Source organism: Falco biarmicus, chromosome 1 (genome assembly GCF_023638135.1).
Source record: "Falco biarmicus isolate bFalBia1 chromosome 1, bFalBia1.pri, whole genome shotgun sequence".
NCBI classification, from domain to species: Eukaryota; Metazoa; Chordata; class Aves; order Falconiformes; family Falconidae; genus Falco; species Falco biarmicus.
The window spans coordinates 113,427,789-113,450,651 of record NC_079288.1 but is presented as its reverse complement, the minus strand read 5'-3'; the positions used below and the strand labels follow the sequence as shown (position 1 = coordinate 113,450,651).

General features: G+C 37.9%; 1 protein-coding gene across 1 annotated transcript in view; it reads left to right on the top strand.

Moving 5' to 3' along the window:
- HHIP (hedgehog interacting protein) overlaps positions 1 to 22,863 on the top strand; it is a 73,896-nt gene that overhangs the window by 31,938 nt on the left and 19,095 nt on the right. Inside the window, exons 5-7 of the mRNA XM_056362302.1 lie at positions 20,292 to 20,443; positions 20,879 to 21,052; positions 22,447 to 22,590. Coding sequence (XP_056218277.1) covers positions 20,292 to 20,443; positions 20,879 to 21,052; positions 22,447 to 22,590 — 470 coding nt within the window. The remainder of the gene's footprint in view (positions 1 to 20,291; positions 20,444 to 20,878; positions 21,053 to 22,446; positions 22,591 to 22,863) is intronic.

The following is a 22,863-nucleotide window of genomic DNA, read 5'->3' as shown; positions in this document are numbered from 1 at the left end:
CATCAGTGACAACTCCGAGTAGCTATCCAACTATAAAAAAGCAGGTATTAAGCAGTATGTAAAAGAGGGTTTGAAGTACTTTGGAGAACAGACACTGTCACTATATAACCCAGCAGCATCCTCAGGAGTTCAGCAAGACACAATTGGATTAAATAGTGCTGAAAAGGGTGCCTGTGTGGTGGCAGCTAAAAAATATATTTCATTTGGAAAAAATAAGATCTAGCAGAAATAGGTGAAGTAATACATTTCAGAGAAGGAAATACTGCCTCTCTTTTTTCTTTGATGAAAAAGTTAAACAAATTAAATTGTCACACATAAAAGGAATGACATTTGAGCAACATAATCACTTGTCTGTTACATGCTGCTTCTTTGATAGTTTTGATTCAACACCAATTAATGAAGGATTTGCCTGTAGCTTTCCTACTAATATAATTTATTATCCAATTGTTTACAAAAAATTACAGCAGCCATGTAGCTTTCCTGACAGGGAATCGGGTCTATGTCAATAAAACGGGGTGCAGGTAGGTCCTAGCTCTGCTGGTGGTGTAGTCTATACATCTATCACCTTTAATCTTTGCTTCAGATTCCTTGTCTAGAAATATCCTAGTGTTAGTGTTTGGTTCTTTCTTTTCTGTGTGGAGCCGAGAATCAACACATCTCAAAATTATCTTTCATGTCAAACTCCGAATATGCTGCAAAGCTAGGTGACTTGGGAACTCATTTAGGTGATCACCAGACTCACATGTAAAGTCTGCTTTATATGAGGGCTGGATAGTAAGCATTTCCAACAGCGACTGAGGGTTGTCAAGATGTATTTCTGAGGGCGGTTATAAAATTGTAAAATATTGGACACAATATACAATAAGACAGATGAAATTCAGAGAAGCAGCTCCAAAGGCACATATGAAGTCAATGGTACTTGCTCAGAAAGAGAGGTGCTGTGCTACTGTGTAGTTAAATATTACTCGGTAAAAGAGACTCATTGCTCTATACAGATGATCAGGAAAGTTATTTGATACCAATATCATTCTGGGACCAAGGAGCCTATAAACCCAGATGCAGCCTCATGAGTAAAGGGAGGATGATCGCTTGCTCTGCTGCCCCTGCTCTTGTTAATACAGCCCAGTATGCTCTTGGTCTTCTCTGCTGCCAGGGCACACTGCTGGCTCATGTTCAGTTTGCTGTTTACCGAGACCCCAAAGTCCCTTTCAGCAGAGCTGTCCCCAGCCAGTCAGTCCCCTGCCTGTATTGTTGCAAATGTGATAGGATTTGACAGGTCTGCAGTAGTCTGTATCTGTAGTTCTGATTCATTCCTTCTGACTGCGGCTACCCAGCCAGAGGTCATTCCTCCCCAACTCAATGAAGATCAGGTTTCCTTGTTAAAACCTTAATCTAGAATAGCCTCCCCGAGACACCTTCCTTACCCTTTTGTCCCTCTTCCCACTATAAAACATATCCAGTTGCTGTAACCACTGTAAGGTATAGAGCTTCCTATCAGGCTGGCTCCTCTCTCTCTTAATGATTTTTTTAAATTTCTCAAAAAAAATATTAAAATGAGATCTGCAAGTGTATAGAGGTGCACAACACTTCAGAAATAACAGATGCTGTCATGCTGCTGACTTAAAGGCTGTGTGTGAACTGTACATGTGCATAGAAGGGTGTGAAAGAAGCCTCACCACTAACAGCATTTCCACTGAAGAGCATCTTTTAAGGGTTGATTTTCAGAACACTGCTGTAACCAGATACTTAGACTTGAATATTTATTATATACATAAGGCATTAAATACTTATTGTGATTTATAGCTTGGGTTAGGATGTTATTTTCGAATAAGCCATATAAAGTACCTTCAGTCTTGTCCATTCAGACACTTACGAGGCAGCCTCCAAAATCATGAAATTGGCTTAAAAGCCACATGCTTAAAAAATCCATTTGGAAACAGGGGGAGTGAAATTCACTGCCTCCATACTTTCCAGCTTGATTTGTGTTCTCAAACTTCTTCCAATCATGAAGCCTAAGGGTTTCAAATTAAAAAGATGCAAACCTACTGCAATGTTTTTTTTCTACTAATTTCAGCTTTCAATACAGCTCTTCCCCTTTGGAAGGTTTGTAATATAATCACAAGAACTGGCTACACTACACACTAAGATGTGTACTCACATCTATGTAGCTGAAAATTCCACAACATAATGAAATATTAGTTGTAATTAGCAAGAGACTGGATTGATGAGGTTCTGTGGCATGCCTTCAAATGTTTGAGTCCACATTCCTTCCATAAAGTCAGCTCTGGCGAGGTTCCTAAGCCCTTCATGCACTGATACTGTGGGAAGAGCCCATATGAGCAGAGAATGGGGGAACCTGCTGTTTTTCTGGAGAATATCTGTTTTGGTTTAATCTTCATACAAGAAGGGCAAATTTCATATTACACTTATTACATTTTGTGTGTCCCTGCGAAATTTTGCTCTATCAGTTCCAAGAACAACTGCAAGGAAACATTTGTGAGTTTATGATTTTGTAAAGAAAGTGAATTTACCACTTCTTAAACATGTTTAAGCAGTTATGTTTTTGTTCTTCAGATATAACAAATTGTGTATAGCCTGTCACTTTTTTCAGTAGTTATTGCTCTATTCCTCCTGAGGTAACGTGGTTTTCATAGCTCAGTGAGGCTCTGCTAATTATTGCATACCTCATATTTCTAAAGAAGAAATTACGTTTATGTTAGTTGTTTTTCTTTCAGAAAACATTTCATTCAGTACTTAAGTATAGATTGTAAATGGGTGAATTTCTTACTAATTTTTTGGGGAGGGAGGGTAATAAAAATTTTGGCATTTATCAAGGAATAATGAATCAGTGTATCACAACATTCTGACAATTCTAGTCACTTTTTCTACTTTGAATTTGAATAACTGTCACATTTAGCTGATGTCCATTCAAATGCAGAAGTCACCATGTATAAATAGTAACACCATTTAAAACAGATGCCCACGTCTTCCAACAACAACAACAATAATCAGGAATAATGAATAATGTTTACTTAAATTGCAAGCTTATATAAAGTAATGCAATGTATTATCTGAAAAAGTTTTCAGGGGCCTTAGGATCAAATTAGTCCAAATCATCTGTGTACTGCATATCTTTGAAAGATGTCTAGAAATTAAAGGTGTAAATCCAGTCGATAATTTTGTTTAAAAAATAACTCATTGGTACATTTTTGGCTAGATCCAAAGTATGTTAAGGACAAAGATGCTGATGAGCCCGTCATGCTGTGGAGCAGAACAGCATAGATGGTTGGGGAAGGCAGTGGGGATTATGTCTCACCACCATCTCTCCTGCTCTTTTGCTCCTTTCTGGGAGTGGAAAGATGGCGCAGACATCATTGGCCTACATCTGGGAAAGGACACAGTGGGCAAGAGACAGAAAAAGCGAGACTGTGTATTCCACAAGCGGAATGAGACTTGTTTCACGTGAAATACAACTTTCTCATCTTCTACGTATCTCACTAGCATATGCTATTACATAGAATTGTGATCATATTGTGGTACTGACATATCTCCTGCCACTAATAGAGTGAAATAATGAAACGAAATTACCACTTCAAAAATTGTAGAAAACTTCAGAATGGAAAGAAAAAGCAAGACGAAAGGAAGTGGCTGGCCATTCCATACGCATAAATTATCACTTAATAGACAGTATTGTAATTCATGTAAATATAAGACTAAGATTTTCAAATGTAATGAGTTAGTGCTTGTGGCCAATCTGAGACTAATTTTGAGGAAATACCGATCACTCTTTCTGTGATTCCTATACACTTTTTAGCTGTTTCAAGTTCAGCCTTAAAAACAAGGAATCACTTTTAAAAATGTCCTTTAATGCTTAACATCTCAAAGCAGAAGCAACAAAAAAATGAGTCCACAGTTATTCTGAAACATTTTTTAAAGTCTGAGTGATTCTAAGTAGCTTTTGCAGGTCAAACTATGATAAATAGGTATATATCACAGGGAAGGAAATATTGTTTCCTGAGTAAAAAAATTATTATGATGCCTATTTCTTTTTGAAGAGGGCATCACTGAAAAGCATGGTTCCTTTTTTCATGCGAGCTGTCAGACTCAGGACTGAAACTTGGTTCATGATCACATTTTTGACAAATTGCTACTGCTGTACTCCTATCATTACTGGCCTATTTGTTGTTTTTTTTTTTGTTTTGTTTCAAACAAGTTACAAAGATGGCTTAACTTCAGAGACTTTTTCTTAATGGAATCCATTCCACCCAGAAGGTGTTCTCTCTAACAAATGGGAAACATCACTAAATTTAACCTAAACTCTGAGTAATGGAAAGCTACATAGATGATGTCAGACATTACAAATATTATTTGTTCTTGCTAGTTTACTTCAAGGGAAATTATGAGAATGACATCATAATGATGACTGACTAATTTTTATTAGTGTTTTCTCTGAAACTCTAGACTTACAGTTATAAGAAAAACAGCCTTTAAAATGCCATACCTGTTATTCTTTTCTAACACTTTGTGATTTTCTTATTTGCAAAAGTTATTAATATTTTAAAATACCATAGATACTATCAGATCTTATTCTAGTCATTGGACATGTCAAATATTTTTTGTCCAAAAGAAAAATAAATATTATTTAATGCTCATAAAGTATAGGAAATGATCACATCTTCTTTTAAATTAATTGCTGCTTGGGTTGGCCTATGAACCTATAAACTCTGCTGGAACAGTTGTAGCCAAATTTCTTTACAACAGTTTCTTACTGTTGAAATGAATTATGCTGATGAAGGGGGTGATGACCAGCTTAGGAATAGCGATATGCTCCTTCAGTCGGCAAAGGCAAAGCACAAGGTGCCACTGCTTTAGAAACATCCAAAATCCTCATAACTGTTACAATTCTACATAACAGCAGTGTAACAGTAAAAAACTCAGTAATCCAGGGCTGCGCAAATACTTTTTGCAGCGGTCTGTTGGGTGATTTTGCTGAGGACCAGCTCCAGCTCTGAAGGGCTGCTCAGGCATTGTGTGTGCTCTTCAGAGCTGGAGATAGCAGTAGCCAAGGAGCCCAGTAGAACAGCTTCTCCCACAGCAAGCCAAGAAACATTTTCCAAGCCCAGACAAAGAGCATCCCTACAGGAATACTGTGAGAGTCATCAAGGGACTAGATATGACAATTCAAGTCAGTTAGAGGCTCCGTAACTAAAACCTGGTGGGTGGCACAGCAACCCAAAGGCTGCCTCTTGTGGAGAATTCCCCTCCCAATATTTAGGAAGTTACCACCGCCAGAGTGCATTCATAGGTTCTTTCCTAAGGATAAGATTAGGCCATAATTAATACCTTGTAGAGACAAATCTCCATGACCATATGCAGCGGGCTGACCCTGGCCGGACACCAGGTGCCCACCGGAGCCGCCCTGTCACTGCCCTCCCCAGCCGGGCAGGGGGAGAGAAAATGCAGCAAAAGGCGCCTGGTTGAGACAGGGACAGGGAGCGCCCTCCGTTACCGCCATGGGCAAAAAGGACCTGACTTGGGGAAATTAGTTTAATTTATTACCAATCAGATCAGAGTAGGGTAACGAGAAATAGACCCAAACCTCAAAACCACCTTCCCCCCACAGCTCCCTTCTTCCTGGGTTTACCTTCCCTCCCGATTGTCTCTCTCCCCACGCCCCCCACGCCCCCAGCAGCGCAGGGGAACAGGGGTCACCTCAGCCCCCACACGCTGTCCCTGCCGCCCCCTCCCCCACAGGGGACCCCTCACACCCTGCCCTGCCCCAGCCGGGACCCCCGGCAGGCAGCCCCCCACCAGCCTCTCCGACTGCCCCTTCCCCGGGGCTGCAGCCGCTCACAGGCTGCCGGGGGGGATCTGCCCCCGCCACCCCCCGCGGGCTGAGGGGCACAGCCTGCCCCGCCAGGGGCTGCACCGGGGGCTGCGGGGGGATCTGCTCCGGGCCTGGAGCTCCCCGGCCTCCTGCACCCACCTGGGGGGCTGCAGTTGCTCTCACATGGTCTCACTCCTCTCTCCGGCTGCCATCTGTTGCACAGGTTTTTTTCCCCCTTCTTAAATTACCTTATCCCAGAGGCGCTACCATCATCGCCAATGGCCCTGGCCAGCAGCAGTCCCTCTTGGAGCCACCTGGCATTGGCTCCATCAAACACAGGCGAAGCTTCTCCAATACACCATGTCAGTGTCTTTCTCCAAATGCTATTGTCCCACTCAGCCCTGTGTTTATATTTGACCTCAAAGGCAATGAATTACCCAAGTGTTTATGGTTGTGCGTGTTCATAGGTGTTTCATGTACTAAGACCTTTGCTTACCTATGAAGACTTATTTTCATGAGAAATGAATATTTATGGTGTCAAAGTGCTTACATACATTAGGATATTTAAATACCGTGCCCTAATGAAACCTTTGTATTCATGCATTATTTCAATAGGCAAAATTCAGTGACTAATTTAGAATCAATAATCACTGCCAGACCTGGGTACACGGCTCTCACTCCCGGCACAAAATGATGCATTTGCAGTCTGCGCTCCCACGTAAATATGCACAAGTATATGGTTAAGTCTGCAAAGATAAGTTTGAAAACGTGACTCTGATGGCTGAATTCAAACCCTACTGGTAAAGCAGCTCTAGTGATCTGAGAAAGTACCCCCTGCCAGCCATCTTTGTCATTCTCTTGCTTCAGCAAAGGTTGAGTAACTGTCTAACTGCTCCTACTTCATTTCAGTGCAACACAAATGAAGTTCAGTAAATAACTAAGGGGTGGTACCTTCATATGGTGCTACAAATTTTAACTTCCAGGGAATCCAGTGGCACCTTGGGTAAACGGTACACGTTTGAGTTCAAAGTCATCCTGAAACAAGAGGTCTAGATAGTATCAATGGCATCATTCATCCCAACACTGAAATAAAGTTAGTTCTGAGACTGATTTGCAGAGCTCATCTAAAGAGAGTTACACCGCTATGTAATGGGCCTATGCGACAAAGAATGCTCCCCTAATCAACCCCATTTGCAAGCGATTTCCAGGGCAAAAATGAACAAATTATCTATAATAGATAATAAACAGCTAATCGTTACATCACACATACCACATAAATCAATATAGATACATTTATTAAACATCTTTTATATATGACTTCTATTAGAGCGTTCTATTTTATCAAGGATTCAAAGGGATTAGGCTTTAATTTGTTATTTTAGTATACTATACCTTTAAATTGTTGACATATAAGTTGTATAAATAGAAATACTATAAATCTCTTAAAAAATGTACCATAAATTTTTTATGTATGACCTTTAAGTAACAGCAGTCTGTTGCATAACTCTGCAGGGGAAGTCACATGGTGGAAACCTCATATTTCCTTAAATTTATGGTTGTTTCTTGGTGGTCTAAAAGACTTTTTTTTGAAAGTTCCCTTTCAAAGTCGTAATCTTAGTAAATTGTTTAATGTTTGGTCTAATGCAGGTCAATGCAAGTTCTTATTTAGATTTATAATAGGAAATATATAACGTCAGATACCAACGAAGCCTGGCTAATAAAGTCAAGGATACCAGTGTTACATTTCATTATAATGATGTGAAGATAATGCCTTTAGCTGCATAACCACCACGTTAGCTACAGACCATAAAAAAATCTTCATGAGATCTCAGGGTCTGATTCATTAAGAGAAAAGTCTACATTTTTCCCAGTAATTTTATTTCCCCTCAATCAGAAGCATTTTTGATTGATAAATTCCCTTAATATCATTGTGTCAGATCTCATTTACTGACACTGAACGTCATGTAAGCTCTGAAGTGGAGAGAATCGGCTGCTTCCTGGTATCCTGTTTTGCACTAGAAAAAAAATCAGTGGAGTTTGGGCATGTGCCTAAATACTTGCTGAATTAGGGCCTTATGAAACAAAATTTTATATTAAGGTAATTATCATTGCCATTACTTCAAGGAAATTTCCTAATCCAAAGTAGTTTGGTTTATACTCAGTACAGTGTTATCAGCATCAACAGAAAAGGTCTGTTTCAAGTTAAAACATGCAAGTGAATATAAGTTGCGTGAACAAGAAGAAATTACTAGTGGTTTTCCACCTCCACCAAAATCCTCAGGATCCAAAACAGGAATTTACAACATTTGGCAGAATAAAAATTAAACCCCACTCAGAAATGTCAATATTTAAAATACGTAGTACAACCATAATTTAATGAGTTCTTTGAAAAACAGGCACATACATGAAATGCACATTTTTCCAAACCCTTTTCCCCCAACAGTGGAATTGAACATTGTAGGCATAACAGTATTAACTTATTCTAGACTATAAAATAAATTCTTCTAGGTATTTCAAACACCTTTTATCTAATCCTTAAGATATGCAAATCATGCATGTATGCACTGTTTCTATCCACTCATGTTCCACTTTTGGGACTACAAAAAAGAATCAAATTTGATGAGAATTTAAACTACAGGGACAAGGAAATCTGTGTTAACCTAAATGGTGGATGCATGTGTATGTTTATATGTGTATGTACTGAGTGTATGCGTAACGCATAAGCATAAACAGCTTGGAAAATTCAAGCCTCGCACAGTCATAAATTCTCACCTGAAAGGCAGATGTGCATGTTCCACAGTAGATGCAAATGAAAGCAGTGCTCTGTGTGTACAGCCTAGCAAAAAATAAACTGATACGACACGATTCTATAATGAAGCTGAAAGAGGTACTAATAATTTATTTTCAAAGAATAAGGAATGGATTTACCATCAAGTCATAAGACTTCAACAGACTTCATAGTCTATTGGCTAGCAAGCACAGAACTCAACCCTGATGATCTGCTCAAACTTGCACTTGCAGCGGACACGGTAATGGGCTGCTGTTCAGACCTTTAGCCAGCCTGCTTCTTCGGATAGCCTGTGTCAACCTGAATGTAATCCATCGATCAGATAGGCAGAGGTGTGCCGTTAGTGTATTAAAAACATTTGATTCAATAGACTTTGATCATCCTGGCCAAAGATCTCAGGTGCTTTGCAGCTTCAACGCATACTACCCAAGAATGGAAAATAAAAGAATCAAAACAACCACTTTAATTTTCAATCTTTTTTTGCATTGTGCCTTCTGGGTAAGCACTAAAACAATTAATGCATGGTAGATGAATGTCACCAGCACTGTTTAGCACTGATAGGAATAACGTTGTTCAGGTATGTCAAAAATCTGCTGAAAAACACATGAAGACCAAGATACAATAACACACAGTTTACTGTCATCATATGAGCATTGCTCAGTTAAGGAACAGGTAATTTGTATAATGAGTGTCTTTGAACCTGGAACAGGGTTAATCCAGGATCTTGACAGACATGAAAGACTAGCAAACCTTTTATCTTCTCAATAATTTTCTTTAAAAAGAGCATTTAGAGCCTGAACTTAGAAAAAGGACGATAGTACTAAAGGCTAGTCTGGAGAAGTCAAATGTGCATGAAAAAGAGAGCCTGGAAGTTTTTCCTGTCCATGCAAGGCATTCATTAGCCTCACAAATAACAGAAAGATCAGCACTGCTGGGGCTTTCACAAGTAGATGAGGGTGTCAAGGGAGAGGCAAAAATCCATCCCACAGGCAGCAAGTCTCAGGAACCTCAGAATGCTGGCAGTGTCTTCTTTAGAAACCAGAGAGCCTTCCTATGCCAAGAACAGACACTAAAATCTCAGACAGTTAATGCAAGAACAGGATAGAGAGGAGTGAGAATATTCTGAGATTTTGAAAACATACTCTTACCAAGTGTGGACTGAAAGGTTCTCAGGAAGGGCCAAATGAAATATTCCATTTCAGTGTTGACATTCTTCTAACTAAAACTAATTTCTAAACTGAAAACAACTCACTGAAATAATAAAAATTCCCAATTTTACAAATATTATTACTGGATGTTTCAACAATTTCAAAATTATTTTACTTTTTTCCCCAAAAAATACGTGTCACAAGCAAGCTTCCCTTTCTATCAGAGAACACGGTGGCTTACACAAATCAGCATTTTCAAATACTGTCTTTATTTAGAAAGCTCCTGGAGATTTATATTGGAGACATTTTTCATAGTAATTTATTGATTGTCTTAGGACAAACAAATTCTGAAGTTCTAAGTCTGCATCAGCTATTGACGCACACAAACATATTCCTCTAATTATTCCATATGCATGCAATGCCTCACCCTATTTCATTTTTATAACTGTGCATGCTTAACGCATTCCTTCTTTGCAATGTCCAAAACTATCTTTGCATTCTCAACAAGAAACATATTTCTCATTCACACATCTTGGGCCAAACCCAGATGGTATTAGTTTCCTACAAGGGTATTTCCTGTATGTCTGAATTGTCAACACGGCTGTGGATTGCCATCATTCTCCTCTTATATACAGATTCTAGTCATGAAGAGCAAACCGTATATCCTCCACCACCCTCATTTTTCCACTTGGCACACTTCATAAAGATATTCATGTCTCTCTTCAAATTATTAATATTTTTTCACTATTTTAGTTCAGAGGTAAAGTCAAGATCTATATGAGTGATTCACAAAAATGCTTGATTATTTTATCTTCCTCTGGTGTTCGCAAAATGTGGAAAAATCTGGATTTCTCTGGATTTATTTACTCCTTTTTTTTCAGGTAACTGAAATATTACATGTATTTTTTTGAGGCTTACTGAAAGTACTCGAATTATTTGATTACTCGAGTCAGTATTGAAATCCAAGCTCTTGCTTAACTGCAGCAGTGCGGATAAGTTGCAGGATAGCCTTTCTGCCCTCGGGGCTACACAGCTCCTGAGGCACCGTGAGGCTGGTGGCATTGGCAAAGTACCAGTGAGAAAACCGCTTGGGCAGCATCAGAGAATTCAAACACTTTTTTTCTTCCCAGCTCCCATTCAGTGCTTTTTCAGAAATGTGAGGTTGCAGTGCTTAAATATATTTCTGACTCAGGTACAAACACGATTTTTTCGTTGAAAAAAATGCAATAATAGCATTTCCTGTTTTTTTCTAGCTGTCTTTGTATCAGGACTCCAACAAGTGCAGTCCTTATACTTCAAACACTTTGATTTTGGGTAACAAATACACTTGCAATGCTCATGCTCACATGTGGAAGCTTAAAACTCAGTAGCAGATGGTGGACCTTTACATCGATCTTCCGTTTGCATTTGTGTCAGTAAGACAAGACTGTTTAATTTCTGGAACAATTGAATAGATAAAGAACGTAGTTATAAACAGTTTTAAAACCGGAGTAAAAAGACATAACATAGTCGTCATAGTTGTCATAGTTGCGTAGCCTTCGTCCAGTAGATCTGTTTTATGTCTACTGGTAAAATGTTGAAGAATACTTACACAGCTTCTAAGAATACAAATGCTCATTTTGCCCATTACATTTAGCATGATCATCTACTGAGAAAACCAGCAACATATGCAACTAGCATTTGCTTTGAAGATATGACACATCATTATCAAAACTATGCTGAATGCTGAAGCTAAATATAGGCTGAAATATGCCTCCCCACGAATTCAGATTTCGGAGTCCGAAAGTTCTTTGGATATTGGGGAACAGAATGCCATTTGCTTTATTTCTAGAATTTGCACACACATTCTTTGGTGATGTGTTCCCATCTTTCGGTGCCTGCAGGCAAGCCTCACACTCTACATGGTGCCTCTGCCTTCAGGAGAGAAGACTGCGGGTGGAATACAAGCATCAATTACAGTTAACCTTTCATATGCTTCCTGTCTCTGTCCTGTGTTTTTATGTCACGTGAACTTCTATCCTACAAATTGTCTCCAACACCCCTACCAAAAACCATTCAGATAATATGATTTTCCATTTTCTTAAGAAAAGGCAATTTAAAATATATCGCTGAAAACACTTTAGAATCTTTGCTGAGCACCTTCAGAGCCTGAATGACTACAGCTAGAAATCTGCTAAATAACCGTCAGTGAAGAAGAGTACCTTTGTATTTCGCACTGAAGATGAGTATCTTTTTGATAACCCACTGAACTCCCTCTTCCCTAAACCAGTGACAGAGCCAGGCCCATAAAGCCCACAGTTTAATCTAAGTTATGTTGCGAACATGAATGATTAGCACAGTAATGCTGGGGGAAGAAACACCAACGGTGTGGACTGAATGAAGCACCTCTGGTACTTTACTACCCTCTGGCAAAAGGTATCCTGTTTTAGGTGTGCTTCCCCCCGGCCCCCGCCCCAAGATGCAGACTGCTAGCAACTTACTTTTATCACTTGCTAAGCAAGTTTTAATACTTAATATTAATTAAGTATTAAATATAATACAGGCCACAGTAAAGACATGGGGACCATTCTAAGTGGAAATCTGCAGCTTTTTTTCCTTTGAGCTGGGTGTGGTTTGCTGCTTTCTTCCTGCATCCCATGATATATAAATACATGTGAATGTAACATTCCCCATCCAACCAGAAAAAGCAAGTATCTGCTTTAATAGACAACAGTTCACTACTGAGAGCCAAAGGAGAAAGGCAGAATCGTTTGCAAGACGGAGTAATGTCATCAGGGCATCTTTCCATTTGCATCTCTCTTTTTTGAAACTAGTTATTTTTAATGTCTACAATTAGACAGATCAACATTTCTGGTTTTAATTTAATGCAGAGAGTATGATAATTACTGTTATTCTGTTCTGAATTACATCCCTAAATTTCCATATAAAGTGGTCACGGTAAAACAGCATGAATTTGTTTTCGATTATCAGAGTATAGAATTTGTTGTAGGTTGGTTCATTTTACATAAGCACTGTCAAATTTGCTGTGTGTCACCATACATCCTTTTTTCTCCCTCAGCACACAAAAAAAAGTCTTACAGTTAATTTTAAAATTTTAAAATGCTGCAGACTTTTTTGTGGACATGTATGAAAATTCTTAGTTCAGCAGCCCAGGGAAACCTTTGCACCATAGTAAGATTCTTCTTTTTTCATAGCATATTTTTATCTTTAGCAAGGACAAAAGCAGCAGTGATTGGCTGAAATGTCATGCCATATAAAAGCAACTTATATTTTGAATTATAATTCTTCAGCTCTTTTGACAATCCTCTGCGATTAGATCTGTGTTTTAACCGAAAGGAAAAATTTTATGAAACATATTACTGAAAAATAAAGCTAAGTTTTATATCCATAGTGAAGGAATGAGAGCACGAGAAAAACAGAGTAGATGTCCGAGAGGATCATGGTCAAATTAGAGGACTGGTAGAACAGTAAATCACTAATAAGATTAAATCGTATTGTTTCTGTGTTTACAGAAAAATGTTAGATAGCATTAAAATAGGGTCTAAGTGAAAAAAAAATCATGCTTGATTGGAAGAGGTAAAGTCATGGGTTTAGTGAATGAAAAAGGGATTATTAGTCTCTTGTCATCATGTCATGTATTTGTGAATGTTAAATGTAATGTAGGCTGTTCTCTTTGGGGTATCATCTGAGCCAATTTTATTGGACTCACCACTGAAAGAGAGTTGTAAAATTTGCCTTTATCGCAGAAGTGGCATGGAAAGGTGGGTAAAGCTCAAAAGCAACAGAAAGAAGGAGGAAAAATACAAAGGTCGTCAAGTCTATTCTCTCTATTAATGAAGAATTTTCATGGTCAGTAAATTTCTTAACACTTCCTGCATTCTCGTTCACTTGAAGGAAGCTTTCTTGCTTTCCTAGAAGGCTAATTCTACCACACAATAGATCTCAAACCAATGCAGCTGAAAAGCAGTCAGGACAAGATAGCCAATAGTGGAAGAATACTGAAGAGGAAAAGTATAGGACAGCAGATATGCCAGATAAATAAATAAATAAATACATACATAAATACCAGAAAGTGGATGCATGCCAGAGAACTCAGAAGGAGCATGCTTATTTTTTACCTTCCCTTAGTGGCCTCCGCTGGTGAACCACTCACTGAATTGCTGGTGGAATGTAAAGCTTCCTTGAAAATAAATCCAGCTGGGGACAGAGGTGGAATCACCACCTGTGTTCCCAGAGGATAAATGCTGCTTACAGCTCAAGAGGCCTCTGTGGTGCAGGAAAGTGTGTAATTCACACCTTCTTGAGCCAGCTTTACTGAATGCAGTAATCATCTGGTCTTTATTTGAATCTCCCTGTTCCGGGACTGATTTCCACTGTCTTCTGTTATTCCAATTCTCCTAAAGTAGTGCAGTCCATAAAGTTTCTCAGTCCAGATGCAGACCTCACATGGGCTCATGGCCACCTCCTTGCAAGCACACTCACAGTCATATGTCACCCTGCCCAAAACCTCTCAATTACTGGCTGGCTCTTGGCAGTCTCCAAGCTTTTAGCTGCTTCTACCCAATAATTGGGAGAGTTGTCAAAGCAGGATTCATGTCTTACTAGAAGGGTGTGAAGGAGGCAAGATGTGGATTTGTGTTGGGTCGGTATCTGCATTTATATGTTTCATATACTTTCTTTAGGAGGGCGGGAAGAAAGAATTGTATTATCAGGGGATGAGGATTGTCATTTGCATTAAACTAAAGGCTTGCCCAGCAGAACAGCAAAATCTAGAGTTGAGGAAATAAAATAAAAGAAATGTACAGAGGACTGGGACTAGAAGTGAAAGGTCCTACATTTAGTGACTGGTATCTTTAAAGGACCATGAAGGTAAGGAAAAGAAAAAATAATAGAGGCCACATCAAAATTTTGTCTTTGCTACAACAGAAGTAAGAAGAAAAAAAAGAATTGGACTTTAAATTCCAGTGCTATCTTTAGATCTCAAACCTTTTTTATTTATTTCTGTTTAAGTTATCGCCTCTCCAGAGCTCTTTTGCTGGAAAACTGCGCTGCATAATAAATATGTATATGTAATTCCTGCGAATAGGTACTCTGACTTTTCCTCAAGTGCAGAGAAGCCCCATTCAAAATCCCTGCAAAGCTGGTCTTATGAATCACCTTCTTACTACCTTTTGATAAGTCTGACTTTTGGACCTGCTGGGCATTACAGGAGTGGGACGTCGTTACTTTATTAATAGAGTTCAGTTCTCCTATAAAAAAATGAAGCATTTAAATATCACTGCAAACATCAGAGCAGCCAACTTTGTAATGTGTGCACTTTGGCCATCGATAATTTTCAACCAAATCCTGCCCTGCACCTAACTGAGCAAAAACCACCTCTAACTTCAGTAGGAATTGTGCTTAAATTCCAAGTAAGAATATGGCCGTCCAAGTATTTTTCCTGTATAAATTTAATTGTAAAGCATTCCTGTGTCTGAAGTTATTTTTAAGTCAAGTATTAAAATAATGCATTTCTTTAAAGTAATCAGTAAAAAATACTGGAAATGTTTAAAAAAAATCCTTCTATGTCTGCAAAGCCCTTTATAAATGAGAAAAAAAAAAAAAAAGGCTTTGCAGCACAACAGGAAAAAGGAAATGCTTTGGAGATAGGGTCTAGTATGTATACTATGCTGAGCCATGACATCAGTGTAATTATTTTTCCCTAAGGTAAATGTCTTATGTTACAACTTCTTCCCTTGCCAGAGGCCTCAGGCCCCACAGATGTTCAGATAGCAAAGCACTTGAGTTCTCAACACCCAAGAGGTCTATAGGAGGTCTATTCCTATACCATACCTACAGCCCAATCAGTTTCTGGTTTTCTCATTCTGTATTTGTTGTCCCCTTCCATCTGTCAGGAGCACCTCTCCCTTGTGTTTCTCCAAATACTTGATGCGGCTTTGAAAGGCAAGGTGTGCCCTTGCAGCAGACCTTTCGCTGGCTTCTACTTCTGCTGTAGTCGAGTTTCTATCTGTGCTGGGGCCAGATTTCCAAAACATGTCGCTTAAGCAAACACTTCCCACTGAGAAAAATACCTGGCATTGATCTTCAGCCCTACAGTAAGATCTGGTAAAGGAAGGTTCAGATAAGCAGAGATCCTCTTGGGATCTCCTAATTAGAAATCTCTTTCTGAAGAGTTCACATGGTACTGCCTGATAAGAGATTTTAGAGGGTCTATGACCCCTTCCCCCATTTTTTTTGCAAATAAAACTCCTTAAGATCAAACACATGGTAATGCATATTAGCTATGATATTTATTACCTAGGAAATAAACTAAATTAAGAGTGATCATACTACCTCAACAAGTTACCCAGAATTTGCTCTATAATAACAGATTAAAACAAATGATATAAAGACCTTACATTAAAGTTAATATATTAAATACATATTTTAAGCACAACTCCATTTAAAAAGGGTCGCTACTAATTTCGAACATGAAAGTGGGATTGTCCAGATGAAAAAGCTGTTAATTAAAAATACCACTACTTTATATGAGTGAATTGCGAAATCAATTTTAAAGGAAAACTCAGAATCTGCTACCTATATATTGTTTACTATTACGCCACACAGAGTAATGGAAAAATACAGTCGTGTTTGGTTTTGCTTACTAAAATTAATTACTATTAAGGTTATGTAATTAAGGGTCATGCTTACAACATGATCTATTTAAAGTGAAATGCTTAACAATACCAGTTAAGCATTCCCATGTATTTCTTTATATTTATTACGTGAAATAATGCATATATTGACATACTGAAATGGCAGCATGTCTTAAAAATAAGTGTATATTTCTGTATTATAGGAAAGGTATAACACTTTAACAATATAATAATACTTCTGTATATAGTATCAGTGATATACCAGAATACATACGGAAACACACAGATTGAAAGTAGAGCCCACTTTTAAGGAGTGCTTATGTGAAAAAAGCACATTTCTATAAAAATCCAGTATTCACGTGCAACGGTTACTCCTCTTAGTATTAGTCAAAATACAAAGTGGATCCTGTTGTGCAGTTGTTTCAGATTTTCACACGTGTAAATATATTACAACAGAAAACACAATGGAAAAAGAAATACTAAAAATATACTTCAGTTGAGAACACTTATGGTGTGATATATTTTCAGAACTGACATAATGTACCTAACCAACCATTTAAAAATGAAGTGTAAAAAAACACTTTAATGCATACAATTAATCTTTACTTGCCTTTGTACTGACTTGAGATAATGTAATTCTGATTAAGTTATTTTCATGCTTGTGGTCTTAAACTAGACCATTCTGGTTTTAAAAGGAATGTTTTTCCTTTCACAGAACTCCTTAGCTGAAGCTTATAATCTGGCCCAAGGAAAATCAATTTTGAAACAAGTGTAATAATTGGTGCAAAACATGCAACTACTGTGAGTAAGAGACATGAGCATTCAAGCTAAAGAGCTGCATAGGCAGACATTGGAAGTGTGAGTTTCCTGGCTTAGTTACGATAGAGATTTCACATGAACCCAGTCCACAGTACGTCTAAGTAGTTAATACTCATTTCAGCGAACCATCATACTTTGTCTTCAACAGACATCCCAATGGAATACAAAGATTTGTCTCATTCTTCTTGTCCGCCCTCATAAAACTGACAAACATCAATGGTTATTCCATCAAGCAGTGTAGTGCAGAATCTCATACAAGCTACTGTGTCATCTACAGTTTGTTGGTGCTGATTTAATCTAAGGGAAGACTTAAAAAGGAAAGGATGTCAGTAAGTTATTAAGCTGCCAAAAGAAAGATCTAGATATTTGACACAGTATATCTACAAGACAAGACTGTAAAGCCTGGAATGCTGTTTTCAGAGTAGACATCAAAAGTCCATTGATAGAAAATAAAGTGAGGAATATTCTGTAGGGAAAACTGAAATTTTGAAATGTGGTACATAATAATTCAGTTTGACAGTACCAAAATGACTGCTTGTAAGGGATTTTGCTGGGTATCTCCGTTTACTCCACAACAAACGAGACATAACACCACAGAAAACTATGTACTTTCTGGCACCACAGAGATCATTTCAAAAGCTATGGAAGTTGTGGCAGTGATTTAGTTGGAAACAACACGTTTGCCACTTAGTGATTAAAGCTGAAAGTACACATGAACAATTGTTTTCCAAACCCAGAAAAAATAAGTATGGAAAAACTCAGCTGGATTTCTAGTTGACCTTAAGCCAACTAATGGGTTGATACTGCACTGATTTCAGTATCTTAGAGGGATATTTCCAAATTTTTTGTTAAATTCACGAGTAAATAGACTTTTTAGAACATAGTGTGTCTGGCTCGCTTTGAAAAACAGAAAGCAGCATGACTTTTCAGGAAGCAGTAGATAACATTCTACAAACAAAGCAAGTAATATATTGCTAATAGAATCATGCAAGACAGCAATTAGTAGAAATACTGGCCTGATCCTATGAATACAACTTGCCATGCTTACTACCTTTCAGCCCCTGTGTTTCATTCATCAAATTCTTGCTTCATGTGTACTTCGTTAAAAGCTCTAAATTTAATTTTCACCTGTTTACCCTTTCAACAACTTCACTTTCACACTGAGACTGCTCCCATGACATCAAGCGCTAAATAAAATCTTCAGCTTAGTAACAGAAAGATCTTTTCTTACTAGTACTTTCAATAACTCACCTTGAATGGCAGGCCTAGTGTGACTCATTGACATTCCTGGGCCCTTAAATGAGTTGAACTCATCTCTCAGGAGAAGAAATAAGACTGTCTTTGTCTGGGCACAGCAGATAGAATCATTCATCAGGAATCTTTGAAATATTCCTTACTGTTCCCAAAGCAACTGATTTGCCTCCCTTTGCTTCAGACCTTATCAGAGCAACTTGGTCAAAACTCTTAGAAACTCATACAATAATATATACAATCAGTTCAGACTCAGCTGCAGAATTATTTTTGGCTGGTGAAGGAGAAAGAGCTAGATTAACGGTCCCTTCATCCATGATGACTGCAACTGATTTGGCAGGTCTAACTAGACTTTCAAAACTAACCCCTCTGATAACCCCCTGAAACTAAATTTTTCTAGCAGACAAACTAGCAAATTTTGGCTGCCTCTAAATTAGCGGGATCCAGATTTCATTGTACAAATCTCTTTGTATGGAAATCTCTTGAACCTGTTTACATTTCCACTTCTGACTCAGATTTCCCATTGGTGGCTGTGATTAAAAAGGAAGGATGGCAATCATGTTGAATTAAAACAAATTAAAGCTGTGCACCTCCCCAATTAGGCCTTTTGTAGGACGTATTTCAACAGGGAGGCAGGCTCATCCATCACTCTGAATTGCAAATACATCTGAAAAGCTTCATTCTGTCTTATAATTTCAAATTTCATGATTAGTTATCATGGGTGTGGTTAGAGTTGCAAAATGTTACCTCCTTACGGGTGCCGAGCTGGAGGATTTGAATGTACACCAGAGTCACTAGTTGTGAAAGGCTGGCAAACCCTGAGTTAAACTGCAAAACAGCTATCAGCTTGTGAGTAACCACATACATTAATTGAATCTGAATCGTTAATGATGTACTGGGTTTATTTCTGTGCCTCAGCTTCTCTCCCCTGTATTACCTCAAAAGCAACAAATGAATCTAGGTTTTACTCTTCATTTCTACAAATACAATTTTAGGCATAGTAATATGACATATATTTTTAGAAGCCAAAGAGAAAATTGCCTTCTATTTAAGCACACAGAGTATTTGCATTGTCACAGTACATTACATGGATTTGACGCTTAACATATAACTGTACTAATCTTTGTGGCAAACATAGTAACAAAAGAAAGTTGTTCAGAGATTTTTCTATTTTTATTTAAAAAAATAACAAAAACCTTTCCATTGAAGGACCACATTTAAAACTATGGTTTCTCTGCACAGAGACCAAGGCTGCTTATTACCTACAGTATACTAGCTATGACGAACAGACCACCATAGTTGTGACAACTGATGTTGCTGCCTCCAGGGTAAAACAAAGGTTTACATATTACACAAGCAATTTAACTGTTTTCTAAACATATTGCCAGGACAGTGGGAGTTGGCAGCCAGCACTGTGTTTTAGGCTTTGGATACTTGGATTAGAAGTGACTGCTGATTATAGACCTTTTTATTTGTCTTCTACGAATTACAAGCAACCTAGTAACCCAGCAAAGAATCCTTCACAGCACTTAAACTTGTCTTCATGGCTTCCCAAAGATTACATACACAAATCACTCCACAAAAGTGGCATAAGAGACTTGTGCATAGATAACTACATAAGACAATTGTCTTGTTCTAACTCTTACAGACTTCCCCAAAGTGAAATGCTTTATAATCCTTTTTTGTGCAGTAGTCAGGAAAGAAATAAAAGAGTTTGGGCAAAGATTATCCACAAGAAAGAAACTTTTTTTTGGGTTCCAGCTGAAACACAATAAAGAACATAATTAACTTCACAATTCTTTGTGTTTTTCATTTGACTGCAGGGAGGAGATGAAAGAGGACTGTTAAGCCTTGCATTCCATCCCAATTACAAGAAAAATGGAAAGCTGTATGTGTCTTATACCACCAACCAAGAACGGTGGGCTATTGGACCTCATGACCACATCCTTAGGGTCGTAGAATACACGGTGTCCAGGTATCAGTAGAAGTCTAACATTTACAAATTGTGTATTTCTCAGCAACTTTTTCATTTTAGTATTTCCCATTTCTAAAATGAACTAGCAGATTTACAATGTGCATACTTGGGCACTTGCAGAAAAAATATTGCTGATTTTATTTCAAACAGTAGTTTCGGAATGCCAGTAAGTACACTGGTTTATTCTTTTTAAGGCTTTTTTAAGTTATTCTGTCATTTTTTAGTTATAGTTATTGCCTACTTATTGTGTACAGGCAGCAAAATATTTTTTGTGAATGCTGGAAAATTTAAATTTCTCAGAAATAATTGACATTTTCCCACCAAATTACATCCACATCTTAAAGAATAATTTGAATGAATGACTCGAGTTTATTTTTAGAAAGAAGAACAATGATAATGAACTGTGAAAACTGTGTTCATATCTTTATATTGCAGGAAAAACCCACACCAAGTTGATATGAGAACAGCAAGAGTGTTTTTAGAAGTAGCAGAACTACATCGAAAACACCTAGGAGGACAGCTTCTGTTTGGCCCAGATGGTTTCCTATACATTTTTCTTGGAGATGGCATGATCACTCTAGATGATATGGAGGAGATGGATGGTTTAAGGTACAAAAGCTACCAATGCATAGACTTCTATTATTGTCTCCTGGTTTTGCATGGTATTTGGGGTCAGAATCAAAAGTGATCAGCAGTTGTCAGGACAGATCTGACTCCCCTTTCCTTTATTTCCTACTATTTTCAGTGCCGGGGTTTAGCAAACTGCTGATTTTCAGAACAGTCTACTGCTTAAATGCATCTTGTAGTTGTGTGCTGTCAAACTATGTAAATATTGGAGACCTCATCAGCAGATGCAATTGTATTTAAGCACAGGTTAGACCTCTTTTTACCAAACTATTACTCTATGAACAAGACAACTTTATTTAACATTCTAAAAAAGTGTCTACAAACACATACCAGAGCCAGCAACAACACTGCATCACTTAGGAAAATGTCTAGTGAACATACGAAGCAAACCTTTGATTTTACCTATACAATTTTCTCAACCTGCTTTTTCCCTCTGTTTCATTATAATGTGAAGCTGCAACATTTGCCTTAATTTAGAGCAGGTGTGGTACTGAGCCTTTACAGACCTAAAAGGAGTTGCTATGCTCAAAGGCCTCTCTGGCTCAGCAGAATAGCAGATGCTCCTCCCCTTTGAAGTGAGGATATACGTAAAACGAAGACCAGAGAGCAATTCTAACACTTAATTTTAAATTTATGTAAAACAAGGGCAGACTGAAACTTATTCATGATGAAGAAAGACAGAAAGAAATCAATTTAAATATCACAGCTCTTCATGTTTGTAAAAAGAGTTTTGATGCTTTTCTGCTCCTCCTACATTCTTGTCCTTCTCCCTTCCTCCATCACAATCGTGAATGTAAGGCAAAACATTTTACTCTGTCCTGTTTCATGTAACAAGAAAGTTCTGACTCTTTACAAAAAAATCAGCACCTCCATTCAACCAATACAATTACTTACTGTTGTTTGGTGTTGTTTTAATTAATGTATTACTGATCTTTGGATTGTACTGTGACTAAAAATCATTGAATTCAATAGTAGGATTCAAAGTGTTAGCAAAAAGCATTATGTAACTACATAGTGATTATATCCATAGTTACTCTAGAGGAGATACAGTATAAAAGAGTCAATAGCCTTATGTTTGAAGCCATGAGACAACGTTGGTGTATGGGAAGTTGCTCTTATTATCAAGTTGTTTCCCAATAGCACGGTCTGAGGTGTTCTAGTATGCACATAACAAGGCAACATTATTGCCCATACTGAATCTTTGATAGATTCTGCTACTATTCTTTGGATTTGCATGTACCATAACACCAATCTACATGTGATTTATTCAGTAAAGTGGGTGGTTTATTTTGCTGGTTCACTGTACTATTATATGAATTAAATCTACCAGTAAAATACTTCTAAAACCCAATTATTTTATCCTCCAACTTTCTCAGTGATTTTACAGGTTCTGTATTACGCCTTGACGTAAATACTGACCTGTGCAACGTCCCTTATTCCATACCACGCAGCAACCCACATTTTAATAGCACAAACCAGCCTCCCGAGATTTTTGCACATGGACTCCACAATCCAGGCCGGTGAGTAAGTTTCAATTAAACTGAATTATGCTGCAGCAGATAACATTTTCAAAAGAAATCATTTATACAGTCAGGTAACAAAATTTTAATAATAAAAGCACTTGTGAATTTTTTGAAACTTCCACTCCTCCACCCTCACAAATATGTCACAGTTAGAAACAAATGTCAAGACTGAAATGACAGAAACGGTGTCCAGGATTTTTGTTTTTAATCAGTAATAAAATGATTACCTTTATGAAAAAAAGATAACTTAAAGGAGAGAGTTGGTAAAGT